Here is a 19,335-nt window from a genome sequence, read left to right on the forward strand (position 1 = left end):
CACACACAACAGAAACAGACCATTCAGCTCACTGTGTTCACACTGATCAAAGTACCCAGTATACAAATCTCATTTACCCACACTTGCTCTGCTATTTTTAAAATCCTTTCTTGCACTTAACAACCCATATTTTCATGGGAGCCAAAGACCACTTATTTCCCTAAATTACACAGCTCACGAATCGTCCAAGTGAGTTCTCAAAGCCAATAAGTATTCCCCCTCCCTTTGAAGTTTTCATGTTTTATTGTTTTACAACATTGAATCACAGTGGCTTTATGCTTAGGGTCATTGTCTTGCTGGAAATCAAATCTTCTCCCAAGTTGCAGTTCTCCTGCAGACTGCATCAGGTTTTCCTCCCAAGATTTCCCTGTATTTTGCTGCATTCATTTTACTCTACAAGTTTTCCAGGGCCTACCTGCAGTGAAACATCCCCCATAACATGATGCAGCCACCACCATGCTTCACGGTAGGAGTGGTGTGTTTTTGATGATGTGCAGTGCTTGGCTTATACCAAACAGCGTTTAGTCTGATGGCCAAAAAGCTCAATTTTGGTTTCAGACCATAGAACCTTCTTCTGACTTCAGAGTCTCCCACATGCCCTCTAGCAAACTCTAGCCAAGATTTCATGAGTTGTGTGTTTTTTTTTTAAAAACAGTGGTTTTCTTTTTGCCACTCTCCCATAAAGCTGTGACTGATGAAGCACTCAGGCAACAGTTGTATGCGCAGTCTCTCCCACCTCAGCCACTGAAGCCTGTAACTCCTCCAGAGATGTCATAGGTCTCTTGATGGCCTCCCTCACTAGTCCCCTTCTTGCATGGTAACTAAGTATTGAGGACTGCCTACTCTAGGCAGATTTACCGCTGTGCCGTATTCTTGATAATTGACTTAACTGTACTCCAAATTCAGTGACTTGGACATTTTCTTGTATCCATCTAACTTCTGCTTTTCAACAACCTTATTCTGGAGTTGCTTGGAGTGTTCTTTTGTCTCCATGGTGTGATTTTTGCCAGGATACTGGCTCACCAGCAGTTGGATCTTCCAGATACAGGTGTATTTTTACTGCAATCAATTGAAACATCTTGACTACACACAGAAGGTCTCCATTTAACTGTGATTTCTAATACCAATTGGCTGCACCAGTGATGATTTGGTGTGTCATATTAAGGGGGGGGGGGGGTGAATATTTATGCAATTATTTCATGTTTCATATTTGTAATTAATTTAGATCACTATTTACTAGTGTGAAATGAGCTGTATGGATGGTAAGCAAAACTAAGTTTTACAGCAAACATCAGTAATGTGACAATATACCAATTATCAATTACTCTTCAGTAGACAAGTTTCAGTATTAATTTAAAGGCAGCATGGTCATGTGGCAGTTAGCGCAATGCTTTACAGTGGCAGCGCTCAGGGTTCAATTTCCATCGCTGTCTGTAAGGAGTTTGTACCTTCTCATGTGAACTTCCTCCAGATGCTCCGGTTTCCTCTCACATTCCAAGAGCATACGAGTTGGTAAGTTAATTGATCATATTTGGGCAGCAGTGAGCCAGAAGGGTCTGTTACAGTCTCTATATAAAGAAAACTCTCCCTTTCACTGAGATGACAAAACTATTGTGTTAGTGGTGCCAGTGTAAAATAAACTCTGATCAGCGTACACAGAAATGAAATTGGCAAGTTTTCTGAAATACTGTTGTAGAATTTGAGTCACTTCTGTCAGAGTGCCATTTCTGGATTTCAGTTCAGCATTTAACACTATTGTCCCACATACGTTGATGAACAAAGTCCTTCGCCTGGGTCTAAATGTACCACTGTGCAACTAGGTGTTGGGCTGCCCAGACAGTCAGCACGCACAACCACTCCTTCCTCTCCCATCATCCTCAACATGGCTGTCCCACACAGCTATGTGCTGAGCCCATTGCTGTATACACTGCTCACACATGACTGCACAAAAAAACACCCAAGCATACACATCAAGTTTGCTGACAGCACAACAGTGGTGGGGCTCTTCACCAGCGACAATGAGATGGCCGAAAGAGAGGAGGTGGAAGAGCTCAAGGCCTGGTGCCAGGCAAGTAACCTCTTCCTTAATGTCAAATAGACAAACGAGATGGTTACTGTCTTCAGGAGAACTTGCACCACTCACCTTGGTGGCACAGCTTCAAACTCCTGGAAGTGCACATCACACACAAACTCTCATGGTCCCAGAACACATCCAACACAGTCAAGAAACTTCACCAACATCTCTATTTTCTGAAGAGGCTAGAGCTGAACTTTGGACATTCATACTCACATTCTATAGATGTGTAGTAGAGAGCATCCTGAGAAGCTGCATCACTGCTTAATACAGAAACTGAACTGCAGCAGAGAGGAAGGCAAAACTGCCCAATGCTCACCAGCCTACCTGTCATCCAAGACATATACAGAAAGGTGCCAGAAAAGGGCCAGTCAAATCCTAAAGGATCCGACACACCCCACTCCTGGACTGTTTGTCCCACTCCCATTAGGAAGGAGGCTACATAGCACCCACATTAGGACCACCAGACTCAGTTACTTTCCCCAGGCAGTAGAGTTGATCAACGCCTCCACTCACTATCTCCATCACCATTTCCTGTCAAGCACCTAGCATTGTTTCATGGACATACAATGTATCTATATTTGTTTTTTATTATTGCATTCTTTTTGTGCTGCATTGGATCTAGAGTAACAAACACTGTTCTCCTTTATACTGTACAGAAAATGAAATTTAAATCATCTTGACTGATTTCTTTCTGACTGAATCTGAAGAACATGGAATCATGCTGAGATTTGATTTAATTTCTTACAAGAATTAGTGGAGGTCTGCATTCATAGAAAATTCTGCAATTTTGCCTTCTTGCTCAACCAACTTGAGCAGAACCTCAGGAATGAAGGTGGCTTGAGAGATGGAGCGTATGTTCTAGTATTTATACTAGGTCTTCAATATCTTCCTCAATGTTCCCTCTCTACCTTAAGTGGTCATAGACAGATTCATGTGCCAGAAGAGATGCTGTATTTTGCAAATTAACTTTCAGTATATCTTCAAATTTTTTTCCTGTCTGTCTTGGAATAGAGTGCTAGTTTCAGGACACATGAATCATGTAGCCTGCCTAACAGAACTAAATGAGTACAATTAGTACTTTAATGGCAAGGACATTCTGCAAAGATAACATTACATGGATTGTGGGATTCTGCAACAACTCCTGGTCTGCTTCCTACAAGCATTCCATTCCATTTGTTCTGTTTCTCTGTCTCACTCATACCTGCCATGACATGGCTTTATAGAGGGAGGGATACAAGGGAAATGGCCAGACTCTTGCCCTATACAAAAACATCTCCAACCCAGTAATAGCACAAGCTATTATGACAAAGTTGATATATTCCTGATCTTCCTTAACACATCTCCAGACTTGGACGCAATTAACCAGACAATCTTCCTTCAAGTTCTCCATGAAACCTACAGGCCAAATTTGTGGACAACACAAAACAGATAGGATGGTGAGTTGTAAAGAGGATACAAAGATGCTGTATCCTCTTTGTATAAAGTACAAAGAGTATACTGTATACAAAGTTACTGAAAGCTTAAGTGAGCAGTAAAAGATTGGAAAATAGGAAAGTTGTTCATATTGAAAGAACACAAGATTTTGAAGAAAACCCACAGAAAGCTGAAATGCAGATGTTGGCAATCTTTGTGCATGAAACTCTGGTACATTTAATAGGGAAATCTAATAGATGAGTGGTTCTTTTTTCAACAGATTTGAGAGCATAGAAGGCAGGAAGTCTTACACAACTATGCTGACAAATCAAATCACATCTAGCTTTACATTTCTGTCCTGATGAAGGGAAGTTTATTTCACTGGAGCAGATTAGGAATTCAGATATGGAGCTCTTCAAGGAAGTGTTAATCAAGATGATCAAAGTTCAAAGTACGCACGTCACCATATACAACACCGAGATTAATTTTCTTGCAGGCATTCACAGTAAATACGAAGAAACAAAATAAGTCGCTTTTATTGCGGGTACAGTACACAGTAAAAACGAAACGTTCCTCCAGGACCATGGTGCTACATGAAACAACACAAAACTACACTGGACTTCAGGCCTACAGGGGACTACATAAAGTGCACAAAACAGTGCAAGACAGTACAATAATTAATAAACAAGACAACAGGCACAGTAAAGGACAAATTACAATATAATAATATAAATGTAAATATAAACAATGTTTTAGCAGGAATTGAGAAAGAAATGAGCAAAAATTGCAAAGGGAGTGGAGTGGTCTTCAGTTGTGTGTGTGTGTGTAGGTTGGTGTCAGTCCAGGCTCTGGATATTGAGGAATCTGATGGCTTGGGGGAAGAAACTGTTACACGGTCTGGTCGTGAGAGCATGAATGCTTTAGTACCTTTTGCCAGATAGCAGGAGGGGGAAGAGTTTGCATGAGGGGTGTGTGGGGTCCTTCACAATGCTGTTAGCTTTGCCGATGCAGCGTGTGGTGTAAGTGTCTGTAATGGCGGGAAGAGAGACCCCGATGATCTCAGCTGACCCCACTATCCGCTGCAGGCTCTTGCCATCCGAGGTGGGGCAATTTCCGAACCAGGCAGTAATGCAGCCCCTCAGGATACATTCTCTGTAGAATGTGTTGAGGATGGGGGTGGGAGATGGACTTTCCTCAGCCTTCACAGAAAGTAGAGACGCTGTTGGGCTTTCTTGGCTATGGAGCTGGTGTTAAGGGACCAGGTGAGATTCTCCGCCAGGGTGAACACCAAGAAATTTGGTGGTCTTAACGATCTCTACGGAGCAGCCAGTGTTCAGTGGAGGGTGACTGCTCTGTGCTCCAATTATCAATAACAAGCAGTATCTCTCTCACAAGTGAGTCCATTGGTTGTGGGAACAGCTCAGTGATGGAGCGAGTCAAGTTGAGTGAAGCCATCCCCTCTGGTTCAAAACCCCCCCAAACTGTTCATGAACCAGGTGGTGTGGGTCCTGAGGCTCCTGTACCACCTTCGTGTAGAGCTGTGACTCTACACACAGCTTAGAATAAAAGGCAATGTTATTGAAACATACAAGATCCTCAAGATGATTTACAGGTTTAATGATGAAAATACGTTCCTTCACTTGGCAGAATCAGATCCTACTGAACAGTGGACCAGGCACAAGGGTCTGAACGGCTCACTCCTGTTCCAACTTTTTATAGCCTTGCCAACCCAGAGGGAAAGATTTCAAATCTTGCCATTCACAGAGAATGAACTGCAATGGTTGCCATCCTGAATTTAAACTACACACAAAATGCTGGAGGAACTCAGCAGGTCAGGCAGCATCCATGAAGGAGAATGAACAGTCAATGTTTTGAGCCAACAGCCTTCATTGGGAGTGATCAATGGTCTGAGCCCAAAATGTCGAAAACTTATTTCTCTCCACAGATGCTGCTTAACCTCGAGCATTTTGTGTCTATTTCTCAAGACTTTCACACTTGCAGAATCGCTTCTGTATACGAATCCAAACCACCCCTGGTTATCCGAAAGATACTTCACATGTGAATGCGGTTGGCAAAGCCTGCACTCATTTCCATACCCAACTGTTTCAGAATGGAGTCATTTCAGAGTCAATTACATCACCGTGGGTCTGAAGTCACATTAGCCAGACTGGGCAAGAATACTCAAAGGGACATTGGTGAAATGGGGTTAAAACAAAAACCTGATAATCTCATTATTGGGCTAATTTTTTTTCCTCCAGATTTAGTAATTTAAAATTAAATTGCCAAATATTTGAATGGGAAACCCTCACCTTCGGATCAGCAATCCACATTCTCTGGAAACTATCCCAGGACATCACTCTTCTTGACCTTCTCCCATTTTCACCTAGGTGCTACCAATGAGCAACAGTATCTAAAATTGTGTCAACCTCCACAACACATGCATATGAACACAATTTTACTTGCAGATGCCATCCTTCACCATTTCCAGCTGAAATCTTCATTCATGCCTCACTACCTCTGGATGTTATGCTGGCTTTCCTTGTCTATAAAGTTTGAGCTCACCAAACTGCTGCCATGTACCAAATCAAATTCAACAATCTTCCAAACCTACACTGGTGCCCGGTTACAGAATATCCCAACTTAAACATATTCCTGACAATGAACACAAGCACAAATCAAGGATGTATGATTAGCTCACTGCTCCACTCTCTCGACTGTGTGGCTAGGCACAGCTCAAACACCATCTACAAATTCACTGACAACACACGTGCTATTGGCAGGAAGTGGGCTAGTCTGTGTTTAGGTGTTAATACTCAAGGTTTGATCAGTAAGTTAGTGGACAACACAAATTAGGATGGGCTGAGTGGGAAATAAATTTTGATACAAATAAACATGAGGAGATGCATTTTGGAAAGTCAAACAAGCATAGGACAATGGTAGGGCACTAGAGTATTTCGTGGAACAGAGGGAGTAGCAGTAGAAGTCAACAGTTTGTTGAAAGTGATGTTACAGGTAGACAGGATGATAAGGGGATTTAGCACACTGCCTGTGAGTCAGAGTATTGAATATACAAGTGTGGACATCATGTTGCAAGCTGTACAAATTGCTTGTGAGTATTGTGTGGTTTTGGTAACCCTGTTACAGGAAAGATTAGCTTAAACTGCTTACATTGCAGAAAAGATTAACAAAGATTTTGCCAGGACTACAGGACCCAATATTAGAAAAGGTCAGCCTGGGTCTTTATCATACATACAAGAATGAGGAATGACCTACAGAAATGGGTAAAGTTGTGAGACACAGAGATATGCTGGGTAGTTAAGAGTCTTTCCCCCAGGGTAGAGGAGGCCTAGACTATGAGGCATAGACCTAGCTGAGAGGGGAAAGAGGAACTTGGTGCAAATTTTTCCCACACAGAGGGTGGAGAGTACAAGGAATGAGCTGCCAAAACTGGTTGAGGCAGGTTCAATAGTAACATTTAAGCACATGGATAAGTAGATCTTGAGGAGAGGCTTAGAGGGATATGCACTGAATGCAGGAAATTGGGACTAACTGGGTGGGCACTGTGGTCAGCATGGACTTCTTAGATCAAAGGGCCCTATCCATACAACTATGCTCCTGAAGCTTGGACACCTAATAGCAAGCAGAGTCAACATGTTTTTAAGAAATGAAAATCATGTTTGACAAATTTACTTGAGCTCTGAGGATGTAACAGGAGTAGATGGATTCAAGGTCCCACATACATCTTATTTCACAAGACAAAGGTGTACAGGAGCCACAAGAGACTGCAGCTGTTGTAACCTGAGCCAACAATCCAGAGGAATGCAACCAGTCCAGCAACCACTCTACTGGGTGTTTTTTTTTATATATAGACCTCTCAATAGTAACAGGGACACTGAGGAGCAGATAGGGAAGACAGATTCTGGTAAGGTGCAATAATAACAGGGCCATCATGATGGAAGATTTTAATTTCCCAAATATTGATTGGCATCTTCCTAGAGCAAGGGGTTTAGATGGGGTGGAGTTTTCTTAGGTGTGTTCAGGAAAGTTTCCTATCGATATGTAGATAAGCCTACAAGGGGAGAGGAAGTACTTGATCTGGTATCGGGAAATGAACCTGTGGAACAGCATTTTGGAGATAGTGATCACAATTCTATCTCCTTTACCATAGCATTGGAGAGGGATAGGAACAGACAAGTTAGGAAAGCGTTTAATTGGAGTAAGGGGAAATATCCTGGAAGCATAAATTTGAACAGATGTTCTCAGGGAAATGGACAGCAGAAATGTGGATAAATGTTCAAGGGATATTTGTGTGGAGTTCTGCATAGGTACATTCCAAAGAGAAAGGGAAAGGATGGCAGGGTACAGGAACCATGGTGTACAAAGGCTGTTGAAAATCTGGTCAAGAAAAAAGCTTCCAAAAGGTTTTAAAAAACTAGGTAATGATAGAGATATAGAAAATTATAAGGCTAGCAGGAAGGAGCTTAAGAATGAAATTAGAAGAGCCAGAAGGGACAATGAGAAGGCCTTGGCAAGCAGGATTAAGGAAATCCCCAAGGCATTCTACAAGTATGTGAAGAGCAAGAGGATAAGACATAAGAGAATAGGACTAATCAAGTGACAGTGGAAAAGTGTGTATGGAACCAGAGGAAATGGCAGAGGTACTTAATGAATACTTTGCTTTAGTATTCACTATGGAAAAGGACTTTGGCGATTGTAGGGATGACTCACAGCAGACTGAAAAGCTTGTGCATACAGACATTAACAGGCTGTGCTGGAGCTTTTGGAAAGCATCATGTTGGATAAGTTACCGGGACCAGATGAGATGTACCCCAGGCTACTGTGGGAGGCGAGGGAGGAGATTGCTGAGCCTCTGGCGATGATCTTTGCATCATCAATAGGGACAGGAGAGGTTCCAGAGGATTGGTGGGTTGCAGACGTTGTTCCTTTATTCAAGAAAGGGAGTAGAGATAGCTCAGGAAATTATAGATCAGTGAGTATTACTTCAGAGGTTGGTAAGTTGATGGAGAAGATCCTGAAAGGCAGGATTTATGAACATTTGGAGAGGCATGATATGATTAGGAATAGTCAGCATGGCTTTGTCAAAGGCAGGTTGTGCTTTACAAGCCTGATTGAATTTTTTGAGGATGTGACTAAACACAATGATGAAGGTAGAGCAGTAGATGTAGTGTATATGGTTTCAGCAAGGCGTTTAATAAGGTACCCCACACAAAGCTTATTGAGAAAATAAGGAGGCATGGGATCCAAGGGGGCCTTGCTTCGTGGATCCAGAATTGATATGCCCACAGAAGGCAAAGAGTGGCTGTAGATGGGTCATATTCAGCACAGAGGTCAGTGACCAATGGTGTGCCTCAGGGATCTCCTTTTGTGATTTTTATAAATGACCTGGATGAGGAAGTGGAAGGATGGGTTAGTAAATTTGCTGATGACACAAAGGCTGGGGGTGTTTGGATAGTGTGGAGGGCTGTCAGAGGTTACAGCGGGACGTTGATAGGATGCAAAACTGGGCTAAGTGGCAGATGGAGTTCAACCCAGATAAGTTGAGGTGATTCATTCTGGTAGGTCAAATATGAAGGCAGAATGTAGTATTAATGGTGAGACTCTTGGCAGTGTGGAGGATCAGAGGGATCTTGGAGTCTGAGTCCACAGGACACTCAAAGCTGCTGAGCAGGTTGACTCTGGTTAATAAGGCATATGGTGCATTCGTCAACTGTGGGATTGAGTTTAAGAGCTGAGAGGTAATGTTACAGCTATATAGGACCTTGGTCAGACCCCACTTGGAGTCATGTGCTCAGTTCTGGTCGCCTCACTACAGGAAGGATGTAGAAACCATAGAAAGGGTGCAGAGGAGATTTACAAGGATGTTGCCTGGATTGGGAAGCATCCCTTATGAGAATAGTTCGAGTGAACTTGGCCTTTTCTCCTCGAAGCGACAGAGGATGACAGGTCACCTGATGGAGCTGTACAAGATCAATGCCTCTCATCATCGATAGTCAGAGGTTCTTTTTTTTTAAAACCATGGCTGAAATGGCTAACATGAAGGGGCAGTTTTAAGGTGCTTGGAAATAGGTACAGAGGAGATGTCAGAATAAGTTTGTGTGTTTTTTTTAAAACTACACGCAGAGGATGGTGAGTGTGTGGAATGGGCTGCCGGCGAACGTGGTGGAGGCAGATATGATAGGGTCTTTCAAGAGACTCCTGGATAGGTACATGGAATAGAGGGCCATGTGTAACCATAGGTAATTTCTAAAGTACATACATGTTCGGCACGGCATCGTGGGCCGAAGGGCCTCTATTGTGCTGTAGATTTTCTATGTTTCTATCTCAGGGGCACAAGTATTGTCAGTATTTCAGGTCCAAACCCTGTATGGGGTTTGAAGATGGCACATGACATGGCCAGGGTTGCAGCTATCTAAAACAGTTATGATATAATAAGCCATTTTCCAAATGGCAAAGAGTCATTACTGGTATGTGGTATGCAGAAATGCCGAAGCCAGTTTATCATGTACAGTACAACAGTGATTTGGATGAAAGGACTGGGAGGGTCCCATCAGATTTGCTGATGATACAAAACAGAGTGAGTTTGTGTCCTCCTCACAACACGCTATACTGCAAAAGAGATGCTGATGGGCAACAAGTTGGCAGTTGAAGTATTGTGCAAATATCAGGTTATCCACTTCGTTTATTTAGTGATGCAGAGCAGAGCAGGCTCTCATAGCCCTTCGGCCCAATAAGCCACACTGTCCAGCAACCACAGATTCAACCCTCGCTTACCTAATCACAGGACAATTTACAATAACCAATTAACCTCCTAATGTGGCATGCCTTTGGACTAGGGGAGGAAATCCACGTGCTCATGAGAAGGACGTACAAACTTCTTGTAGACATCAGAATTGAACTCTGACATCACAAGCGGTAATAGCATTGTGCTAACCATTATGCTACCGTTGCACTCTACTTTGGAAAGGAGAATGAATTTAAAGATTCAAAGTACATTTATTATCAATGTATAAAATTATACACCTTGAGATTTGCTTGCTTACGGGCAACCACAAAGCAAGAAAGCCATAGTGTGAACGTAACTTTGCTGGATCAAATAACGACAGCACAAAAAGATCGTCACTTATCTTTTCACCCGTTTATTTCTTCGAGCTCAGCCGGCGAGTGAACTCGGACCCGACATCAGGGAGAGACCCTTCCTCATCTCCCCGGCGGTTCTACAAGTTCACTGCCCGATGTCAGAATTGTGAGAAGTTATAAGGCCACCGATACAAACGAACAGTCAGTTTGATAACCATTCCGGCCAAGTCAATGGACTATTGATACAAAAGTGCTATCAGTCTGTGAGATACTCCAGCCACCTTAAAGAAAAGAATGTCATACCTGGTTTGCTGGAGCCACAACTTAATGACAAAGATAAGAACATCCGTCAGATTTGTGCTTTAATTAAGAAAAGAATGTTCTAATTTGCATCAGGTACTGCTTTTTGTGAAAATCAAAAGGTGTGAAAAGCAAACAGTCATCTGATGTGGATTTGGGTGAACTTTAATCATCTTGCTCCAAAGAAAGCAGCTGTGAGACATTATTCAAACACACTGCAGTCACAGACATAGTCAGTACTGAATCTATTGTTTACAGGGATCTTGAGAATCCCCCCATTCCCTTAAACTTTATCAATAGAATCCAATTTTAAAGAAGACCTTAACCACCGCGCAGAGAAAGAGAAAAAACACATACGCATCATGCAAACGGACAGAAGCAAACGACGGCATTCCAAACCAGATTGTCTTTCGATCCGCTCCCTGGAGCAGAAGTAGGCAGACTCTAGCCTCATTCACAGTTCATATTAGTGGGGCAAAAATGGCTCAAAACTTGGAGAGACAACAGCCGTCAGAGCAGTTCACAGCCTCAGCACCATGGGGAGAAGAATAAACATTGTGGGAGAGTGAGCAAATATCAGCCTGACCGTCACCTCTGGTCCCAATTCTCGGGCTTTCCAGTCTATCCGAACCAGCATTTAAATACTGCAAAAGTACAAAATGTTGTGGCACAGAGGGATTCAGTATTAGCCTAGCAAGAAATGTGATTAAAATCAGAGGAGTTTTATGCAAGTTTACAGGGTATTGACATCACAACAGCTAAGTCCTGAGCACGTCAGTTGACCCCTGGGACGGGGGGGTTGATGCGTAACAGAGGATTGAGCAAGCATATTCACATTGGAGCATAATTTTTTATTGAATTATGCAAAATTCTGTAAAGTTGACAGAATGGATGCCAAAAGGATCTTCCCCATGTGAATATCTTGAATGAGGAGTCAGAGTTTCTGCAAAATCAGTTTCAGATTTGAGGGATTTTATTAGAGAGTCACGAATTTCTGGAATATTCTATCTCAGCATCATGCCACTTGTAACTGTTTTGCCATTTTGGAAATCACCAACACATCCTGACTTTTACTAAGGTTCTCCCACATCCATCTCAATACATTACCAAACCTGAACAATATCACAGCGAAGTCTTGCAGGAAGTTGTGGGCTGATGGTTACCTGTTAAAATCATGAGGGGCCTAAGTACGGAAGATGCACCCTTTACGCAGTGTTGAGATGAAGAAAGGATGATGGTGCAAAGGAAACACGGTTGACAAGAGAAGGAACATTTAATCAAGAGGAAGTAGGACTTGAAAGCAAAAAAAAAATCAAACAGGGATCTTGAGTTACAAGATAGTCTGGACAGAGCTTGAGACTGAGGAGATCTAGAGAATGACACAAGGTAAAATGAGCAGGATTAAGGAAAACTCAAAGGCATTCTACGTGTACATGACGAACTAGAGGATGACTAGAAGTGAGGATAGGTTGCTGAGGGATAAGACAAAACATCCTGGAATTGGTGGTACAGAAGGTCCGAAATGAATACCTTGGCTGTTCTACGCTGGTAAATGAGCTCAGTGTATAGCCGGCTGATATGCTGGAGCACATGGACGTTAAGATCTGTCAAACTTGCTACACAAGTTGATGGGGGGGTTAAGGCGGTACATGATATGTTGGCCTTCATTACTCAGGGGACTGAGTTCAGCAGCCACGAGAGAATGTTACCTACTCCATAAAGCCCTGCTTAGACCATACTCGGAATCGCATGTTCAGTTCTGGACACCTCATTATAGGAAGGATGTGGAAGTTTTAAGAGGCTGCAAAAGAGATTTAACACAATGCTGTCAGAGTTACAGAGCACGTGTTTGAGAATGTGTTGAGTAAGCTCAGGCTTTTCTCTTTGGAGTAATAGAGGTGTGCAAGATTATGAGGGGCGGATTTAGTGAAGATAGCCATTACCTTTTTCCAAGGGTTGCAACGGCCAAAATCAGAGCACATCCATTTAAAGGTGAGTGGAGGATAGTGGGGAGGTGCCAGAGGCAGTTTGTTTTTGTACAGTGGTAGGTGCCTGGAACACACTGCTGAGGGTGGTGGTAGATGTTGATACAATAGGGTCAATTCAGGGACCCTTAGATTGGCACATGGGTACAAGTGGAGGGTTATGGACTGTGTAGGAGGGAAGTGCAAGATAGATCATGATAGGTTTCTGGAGGTTGGCACACCACTGTGGGCTGAAGGGCCTGTACCATTCTATGTCATATCTTATATTTAGAATGGTGGCCAAGGACAAAATTGTGCAAATTTTGTTTTGAAAACACAGGAATGGCTTGTGCAAGGAACTCCTGACAAAAGTTACATTTAAATGAGCAGAGAACAGGGAGACAGACCATGGAATTTGTTTGTATTACCACTGTTGTCAACACAGAAGGGCCTATTCCTATAATGTACAATTGCCCCATTTTATTGTATAAAACCAGGGGCAATGAACTTAACTAAGGCAGAGAATGGACACGACAGAACAAGGTCAAGGCTATGGGAGACAGCAGAAAAATGAAGACAAGATTCAGTTATTCATGATTTCACTGAACGCCATGGGAGACTTGAAGGGTTGACTGGTCAAACCACGAACATAAAAACAAAACAAATGCTCGAAAAAGGGTGCTTTTCCAACCACAACTCCAGTTTTTATGAGCAATGTAATGAGAAGATACTGCCAGCACCATCTCTGCAAATCCACAGAATGACAAGCAAAGGAATATGAGCGCCCTTTCCCAGATCAACATCCCCGGCACTGCGGTTGTAATTCTGTCAGCTCTGATAAGCAGGCCATGTTACGATTCCGAAATAGACTATCTGAAGCTTTGTGACAGAAAGTGGTTACCGAACAGATGGGAAAAGATTCAGGATGAAAAATGCAATATTCCCAATCTCCTGGGAATCCCACATCCAAGAATGCACACAGCGAAAAAAGGAACATTCAGAATGGCACCAAGAACCTCATGGCCACACATGAGGAACAGTTATAAATTCAAGTCCTGCTCCAGAGAGCTGAACCTATGTGCTTTTTGGAAATGTAATGACAATAACCTCGACTTGAAATTTACTTTATAAAAGGACATGCTTGAGTATTACATAGCAGAGCAGCTCTCCCCAGATTCCTCTGGGTAATATTTCTCTCAAAAACCCAGATATTTGGCATTTTGCCGTTCAAGGATCTTGCATTGTGCAAATTGGCTGTCCCAAGAGTTGCAGGCTCAGGAATATTTATGAAAAACTTTATGGCATTAAGGTGCTGTAAAGAGGAAACTTCTTTCAGTCAATTCATTGCAATATTTGCTAATTTACCAAATACATTCAATTCTGCACAGGCTCTAAAACACCTCATCTTGAACACCTTGGCTTAATTATGACTGATCATTAACACAGCAATTCCCATATCTCTACTCTAGTCTTTTCATAGAATACACAACTCAGCACGTCAGGTAACATCCATTGGCACGTCCATGTTTTGGGCCAAGATCTAGTCCTGAAGGAGGGCCTTGGACCAAAATGTTGACTGATTATTCATTTCCATTGACACTGCTTGACCTTCTGAGGTCCTCCAGCATTTTGCGTGTTGTTTTGGATTTGCAGCATCAGCGGAATTTCTCGAGTTTATCACATAGAATACACATGGGCTCCTTGGTAAAGCTATTCAATTTACACAAATGAAGTGTGAAGTGACTACACAAAAGGCTGCTCAGCTGTTCAATAAACTGACAGTTAACTTGATTGGAACCTGTATCCTTCCTCTACTTTGTTTATTAAGAATTCATTGCTGCTTTTTAAAAATATTCAAACAATTCCACCACTACTTGATGAATGGACTTCCAAAACCACTTATGCATAGAAAAAGTTGTCTTATTTAACTTTTATACTTAAGCATCACTGACCTGTCAAATGTTTTAATGAAATAAATTTATGCTGCAAGAGCTTCCACATTTTAAAAGACTAAACATTCAAAACCTTCCAGGTCTATAATAACTACACTAGAACTAGTACAAAGTAAATGGCAGGATACTTGGTAGTGTGGAGGAGCAGAGGGATCTCGGGGTACACGTCCACAGATCCCTGAAAGTTGCCTCACAAGTAGATAGGGTTAAGAAAGCTTATGGGGTGTCAGCTTTCATAAGTCGAGGGATAGAGTTTAAGAGTTGCGAGGTAATGATGCAGCTCTATAAAACTCTGGTTAGGCCACACTTGGAGTACTGTGTCCAGTTCTGGTCGCCTCACTATAGGAAGGATGTGGAAGCATTGGAAAGGGTACAGAGGAGATTTACCAGGATGCTGCCTGGTTTAGAAAGTATGCATTATGATCAGAGATTAAGGGAGCTAGGGCTTTACACTCTGGAGAGAAGGAGGATGAGAGGAGACATGATAGAGGTGTACAATATAATAAGAGGAATAGATAGAGTGGATAGCCAGCGCCTCTTCCCCAGGGCACCACTGCTCAATACAAGAGGACATGGCTTTAAGGTAACTGGTGGGAAATTCAAGGGGGATATTAGAGGAAGGTTTCTTTACTCAGAGAGTGGTTGGTGCGTGGAATGCACTGCCTGAGTCAGTGGTGGAGGCAAATACACTAGTGAAGTTTAAGAGACTACTAGACAAGTATAATGGAGGAATTTAAGGTGGGGGTTTATATGGGAGGCAGGGTTTAAGGGTTGACACAACATAGTGGGCCGAAGGGCCTGTACTGTGCTGTACTATTCTATGTTCTAAATCTGAGCTTGTGATTACTCCATTTATTCAATAAATTCCATTACTTTATTTATTCAATAAAGTTTGGACAGCTTTGATAAATTCTGCAGATGCTGGAAATACAGCAACACAAGAAATGCTAGAGGAAGTCAGCATCTCAAGAGGGGAATAAGCAGTCAACGTTTCCAGCCAGAAGTCCTGAAATGTCAACTATTTATTCCCCTCCATACATGCTGCCTGACCTACCGAGTCCCTCCAGTATTTTGTGTTCGATTCTGGCCGTTTTAATACGCTATAGAGAGGAGATTTACCAGGATGCTGCCCGGATTAGACAGCATGCTTCATGGGGGAAATAGGCTGAGCAAACTAAGGTTTTCCTCTTTGGAGAGAAGGACAAGAGGTGACTTGACTGAGGTGTACAAGATGATGAGAGGTATACAGAGTAGACAGACAGAGACTTCTCGCCAGAGTGAAAATGGGGCATAATTTTAAGGTGACTGGAGGATAGTGTAGGTGATATCAGAGGTAGGTATTTTATAGTGTGTGTGGAATGGCCTGCCAGGGCAGTGGGAGAGGCAGATACATTAGGGATAGAACACTGAAAATCTACAGCACATTACAGGTCCTTCAGCCCACAATGCTGTGCTGACCTTGTAACCTACTCTAGAAACTGCCTAGAGTTTCCCTCTATTTTTTAAGCTCCATGTACCTACCCAAAGTCTCTTAAGAGACCCTACTGTATCCACCTCTATCACCTTTGCAGGCAGTACATTCCACACACCCACCACTCGGTGTGAAAAACTTACCCGACATCCCCTCGGTACCGATTTCCAAGCACCTTAAAACTATGCCCCCCACCACATAGAAACATAGAAAATAGGTGCAGGAGTAGGCCATTTGGCCCTTTGAGTCTGCACCACCATTTATTATGATCATGGCTGATCATCCAACTCATTAGCCATTTCAGCCCTGGGAAACGGCCAAGCCTCTGACCATCCACAGGATCAATGCCCCTCATCATCTTATACACCTCTATCAGGTCCCGTCTCATTTTCCATCACTCCAAGGAGAAAAGACCCTCCAATCCAGGGAACATCCTTGTAAATCTCCTCTGCACCCACTCTATAGTATCCACATCCTTCCTGTAGTGAGGTGACCAGAACTGAACACAGTACTCCAAGTGGGGTCTGACTAAGGCTGTAACAAGGGATGTTGAAGAGACGCTTAGATAGGCACATAGAAGATAGAAAAACGGAGGCATGTGGGAGGTCTTGCAGTAGATTAAAAGTTTGACAACACTGCGGACAAGGACTGCAAGGTTCTTTATCGGTTCTACAGGAGTGCGGTGCTGGGGCAGCCGAGCTGGAGAAGTGCACCTACCTCCAGGGCCAGCGCTGTCTTGTCGTACGCATTGGGCACCCGCTTCTGGAAGGCGCGGGCGTACACCGGCCCGTTCTGCAGGTTGGGCAGCGGGGTGCTGACGCTCGGCTGGGCGTAGGGCCCGAACTCGGGCTGCTGCTGCGTCGGGGTGCCAGCCTGCGAGCTGTCCGGGCTGCCGGCCGGGCCCAGCACCGAGCTGGGCCGGCAGCGCTCCACGTACGGCACGGGGATCATGCCGCAGCGGCCGTCGCCGCTCTGCGCGTTCCACCACTGCTCCTCGGGCTTGTCGAGGACCCGCAGCAGGTCGCCCTTACGGAACGGCAGGTCCTCCTCGTCGTTGCCCGGGAAGTCGAAGAGGGCGCGGACGAACTCGGCATCGGCGTGCTGCCTCGGGCCGCCCTGGCCGGGCCCGGGCCCGAGGTGCGGGGGCCTGGCCACCGGCTCCTGCAGGGTGGTGGTGTCCAGGTAGTGGATCTTGTAGAACTCGAGCAGGCCGGGCAAGTGCTCGAAGTCCTGGTCGCCGATGCGGAAGCGGGCCGGGCCGGGGCCGGGGCCCGAGCCGGCCTGCGGGCGGCTGTTGATGATGTAGTGGGAGACCCGGGAGTTCTCGCTCACGCTCAGCACGTAGTCGCCGGGGATGGTGTGGCTGTCCCTCACTAGGAAAGTGCCGTGCCTCTGGCCTTGCAGCAGCGACACCGCCTCCTCCCGCCTCATGCTGCCGAAGTACCAGCTCGCCCAGTCCTGCGCGTCGAAGTTAGACGCCATCCTCCTCGGCGGCGGTCCCGGCGGCGCCGGCCGCCACCACCACCAGCCCGCCGACTAGGCCGCAGGCCCCGGGGCTCGGCTGCTCAGCGCAATCCGAGAAGCCTGCCGCCGTGGATTTACCTCATAGAAGCCGCTCGGCGCCCGTCGTGGAGACACACCAAGTATGCTGTTCAGTGTCTGAGTGGGGAAGTCGAAGCCCCGCAGCTTCTGGGGCGTGCGGCCTCTTCACCGATAATCACCGTCTGGCCGCCGGGCAGCCGCCGCCCCCTCCCGCGCCGCGCCGACCCGTTCAGCCCGACGCCAAACTAAAATGGCGGCGATCGAAGTGGGGGAGGGAAGAGAAACGGCAGGAAGTTCTGACCTCATCCGCCGGAAGTTCGGACCGGGAGGTGCCGTCCGCCATGTTGGAAAGGTCAGGCGGCGTCATTGCGTTGTCGGCACGCTGGAAGGGAGGCGTTGCCGGGAAAGTTTCAAAGTTTTCATTACAGGGGATGGAAATGCGTCCAATCACATTGGAAAATGCTGAAAGAATTCAGCAGGTCAAAGTCAAAATAAATATGCCATCAAAGTAAGTATTTGCCGCCATATACAGCTCATTGCGATTCATTTTCTTGCAGGTAAGTAGGTAAATGCATCAGTTATTTTTAAACTTTATCTAAAGGCTGAGATGCAGAAGAGTGCAAATAAGAAAATAAATGTTACTGATAAACTGAGGAGCGGAGAGTTGAAAAGTGAGGCTGTAGGCTGTAGAATCAGTTCAGAGTTGGGGTGAGTGAAGTTCAGGAGAATGATTGTTGGGTAATAACTGGTGGTGCGGGACCGAAAGCTCCCGTACCTCCTGCCTGACGGCAGCAGCGAGCAGGCAGCACGGCCTGGATGGTGCGGTCCTTGATGGTGGAAGCTGCTTTCTTGTGGCAGGGATCCATGTAAAAGGACTAACTGTTGGGAAGGTCTTTGCCTCTGATGGGCTAGGCTGTACCCACCACTTTTTGTAGACACAATATGGAGGGAAATATAAAGTCAGAGAGAATCCCAGGTGAAAGAAGTAACTATTGTCATGGAAGAGCATTGAAATAGACCCTCTGATGCATCAATATGAAGCTACGTCACGATCCCTCTACACGTGACCCTCTCCATTGGTGTAGGTCGACCATGGATATTGCATCCTAGCTGTCTCCGTGACACACCAGACATGGCAGAACCATATGAGGAGCAATACGTTACTCATGCAGCAGCTCCATCATGGGCACAGGCCCCACCAGCTCCATCGTGGGCACAGGCCTCACCAGCTCCATCATGGGCACAGGCCTCTCCTCCCTATTCTCAAGGACTTCTAAAAGAGTTGCTTCAAGCAGACAGCATCCATCAGTAAAGACCGTCATCACGCTCTGTTTTTGCGCTACCTTTATATATCTGTGTGTGTGTGTGTGTGTGTGTGTAATTTTCATCATAATTTAACTCTGTCAGGGACGGTCCCAATCCCGGCTGTGAAAGGAAGGGGTTGGGTGTGGGGCTAGCAACTTCATCCCATCAAAACCCAGAGGTACAGGAACACCAACAAAAGGTCATCCTTGCGAG

General features: G+C 44.7%; 1 protein-coding gene and 1 long non-coding RNA gene across 4 annotated transcripts in view; one reads left to right on the forward strand and one right to left on the reverse strand.

The window, feature by feature from the left end:
* crk (v-crk avian sarcoma virus CT10 oncogene homolog) overlaps positions 1-18,101 on the reverse strand; it is an 88,833-nt gene extending 70,732 nt beyond the window's left edge. For 2 of the 3 annotated variants that reach the window (XR_011883098.1, XM_072242786.1), the window contains exon 1: positions 16,993-18,098. Coding sequence is in view for 2 of the 3 variants with exons in the window: in XM_072242786.1 (XP_072098887.1) it covers positions 16,993-17,757 (765 nt within the window). In the remaining variant the exon portion in view is untranslated. Of the gene's footprint in view, positions 1-16,992 lie in introns of all 3 variants that reach the window. The other variant, XM_072242787.1, reaches the window with a different exon arrangement.
* Positions 18,097-19,335, forward strand: part of LOC140187471 (uncharacterized) — a 33,611-nt gene continuing 32,372 nt past the window's right edge. Inside the window, exon 1 of the long non-coding RNA XR_011883102.1 lies at positions 18,097-18,325. This is a non-coding gene — a long non-coding RNA (uncharacterized lncRNA). The remainder of the gene's footprint in view (positions 18,326-19,335) is intronic.

Source organism: Mobula birostris, chromosome 25 (genome assembly GCF_030028105.1).
Source record: "Mobula birostris isolate sMobBir1 chromosome 25, sMobBir1.hap1, whole genome shotgun sequence".
In the NCBI taxonomy this organism is placed as follows: domain Eukaryota; kingdom Metazoa; phylum Chordata; class Chondrichthyes; order Myliobatiformes; family Myliobatidae; genus Mobula; species Mobula birostris.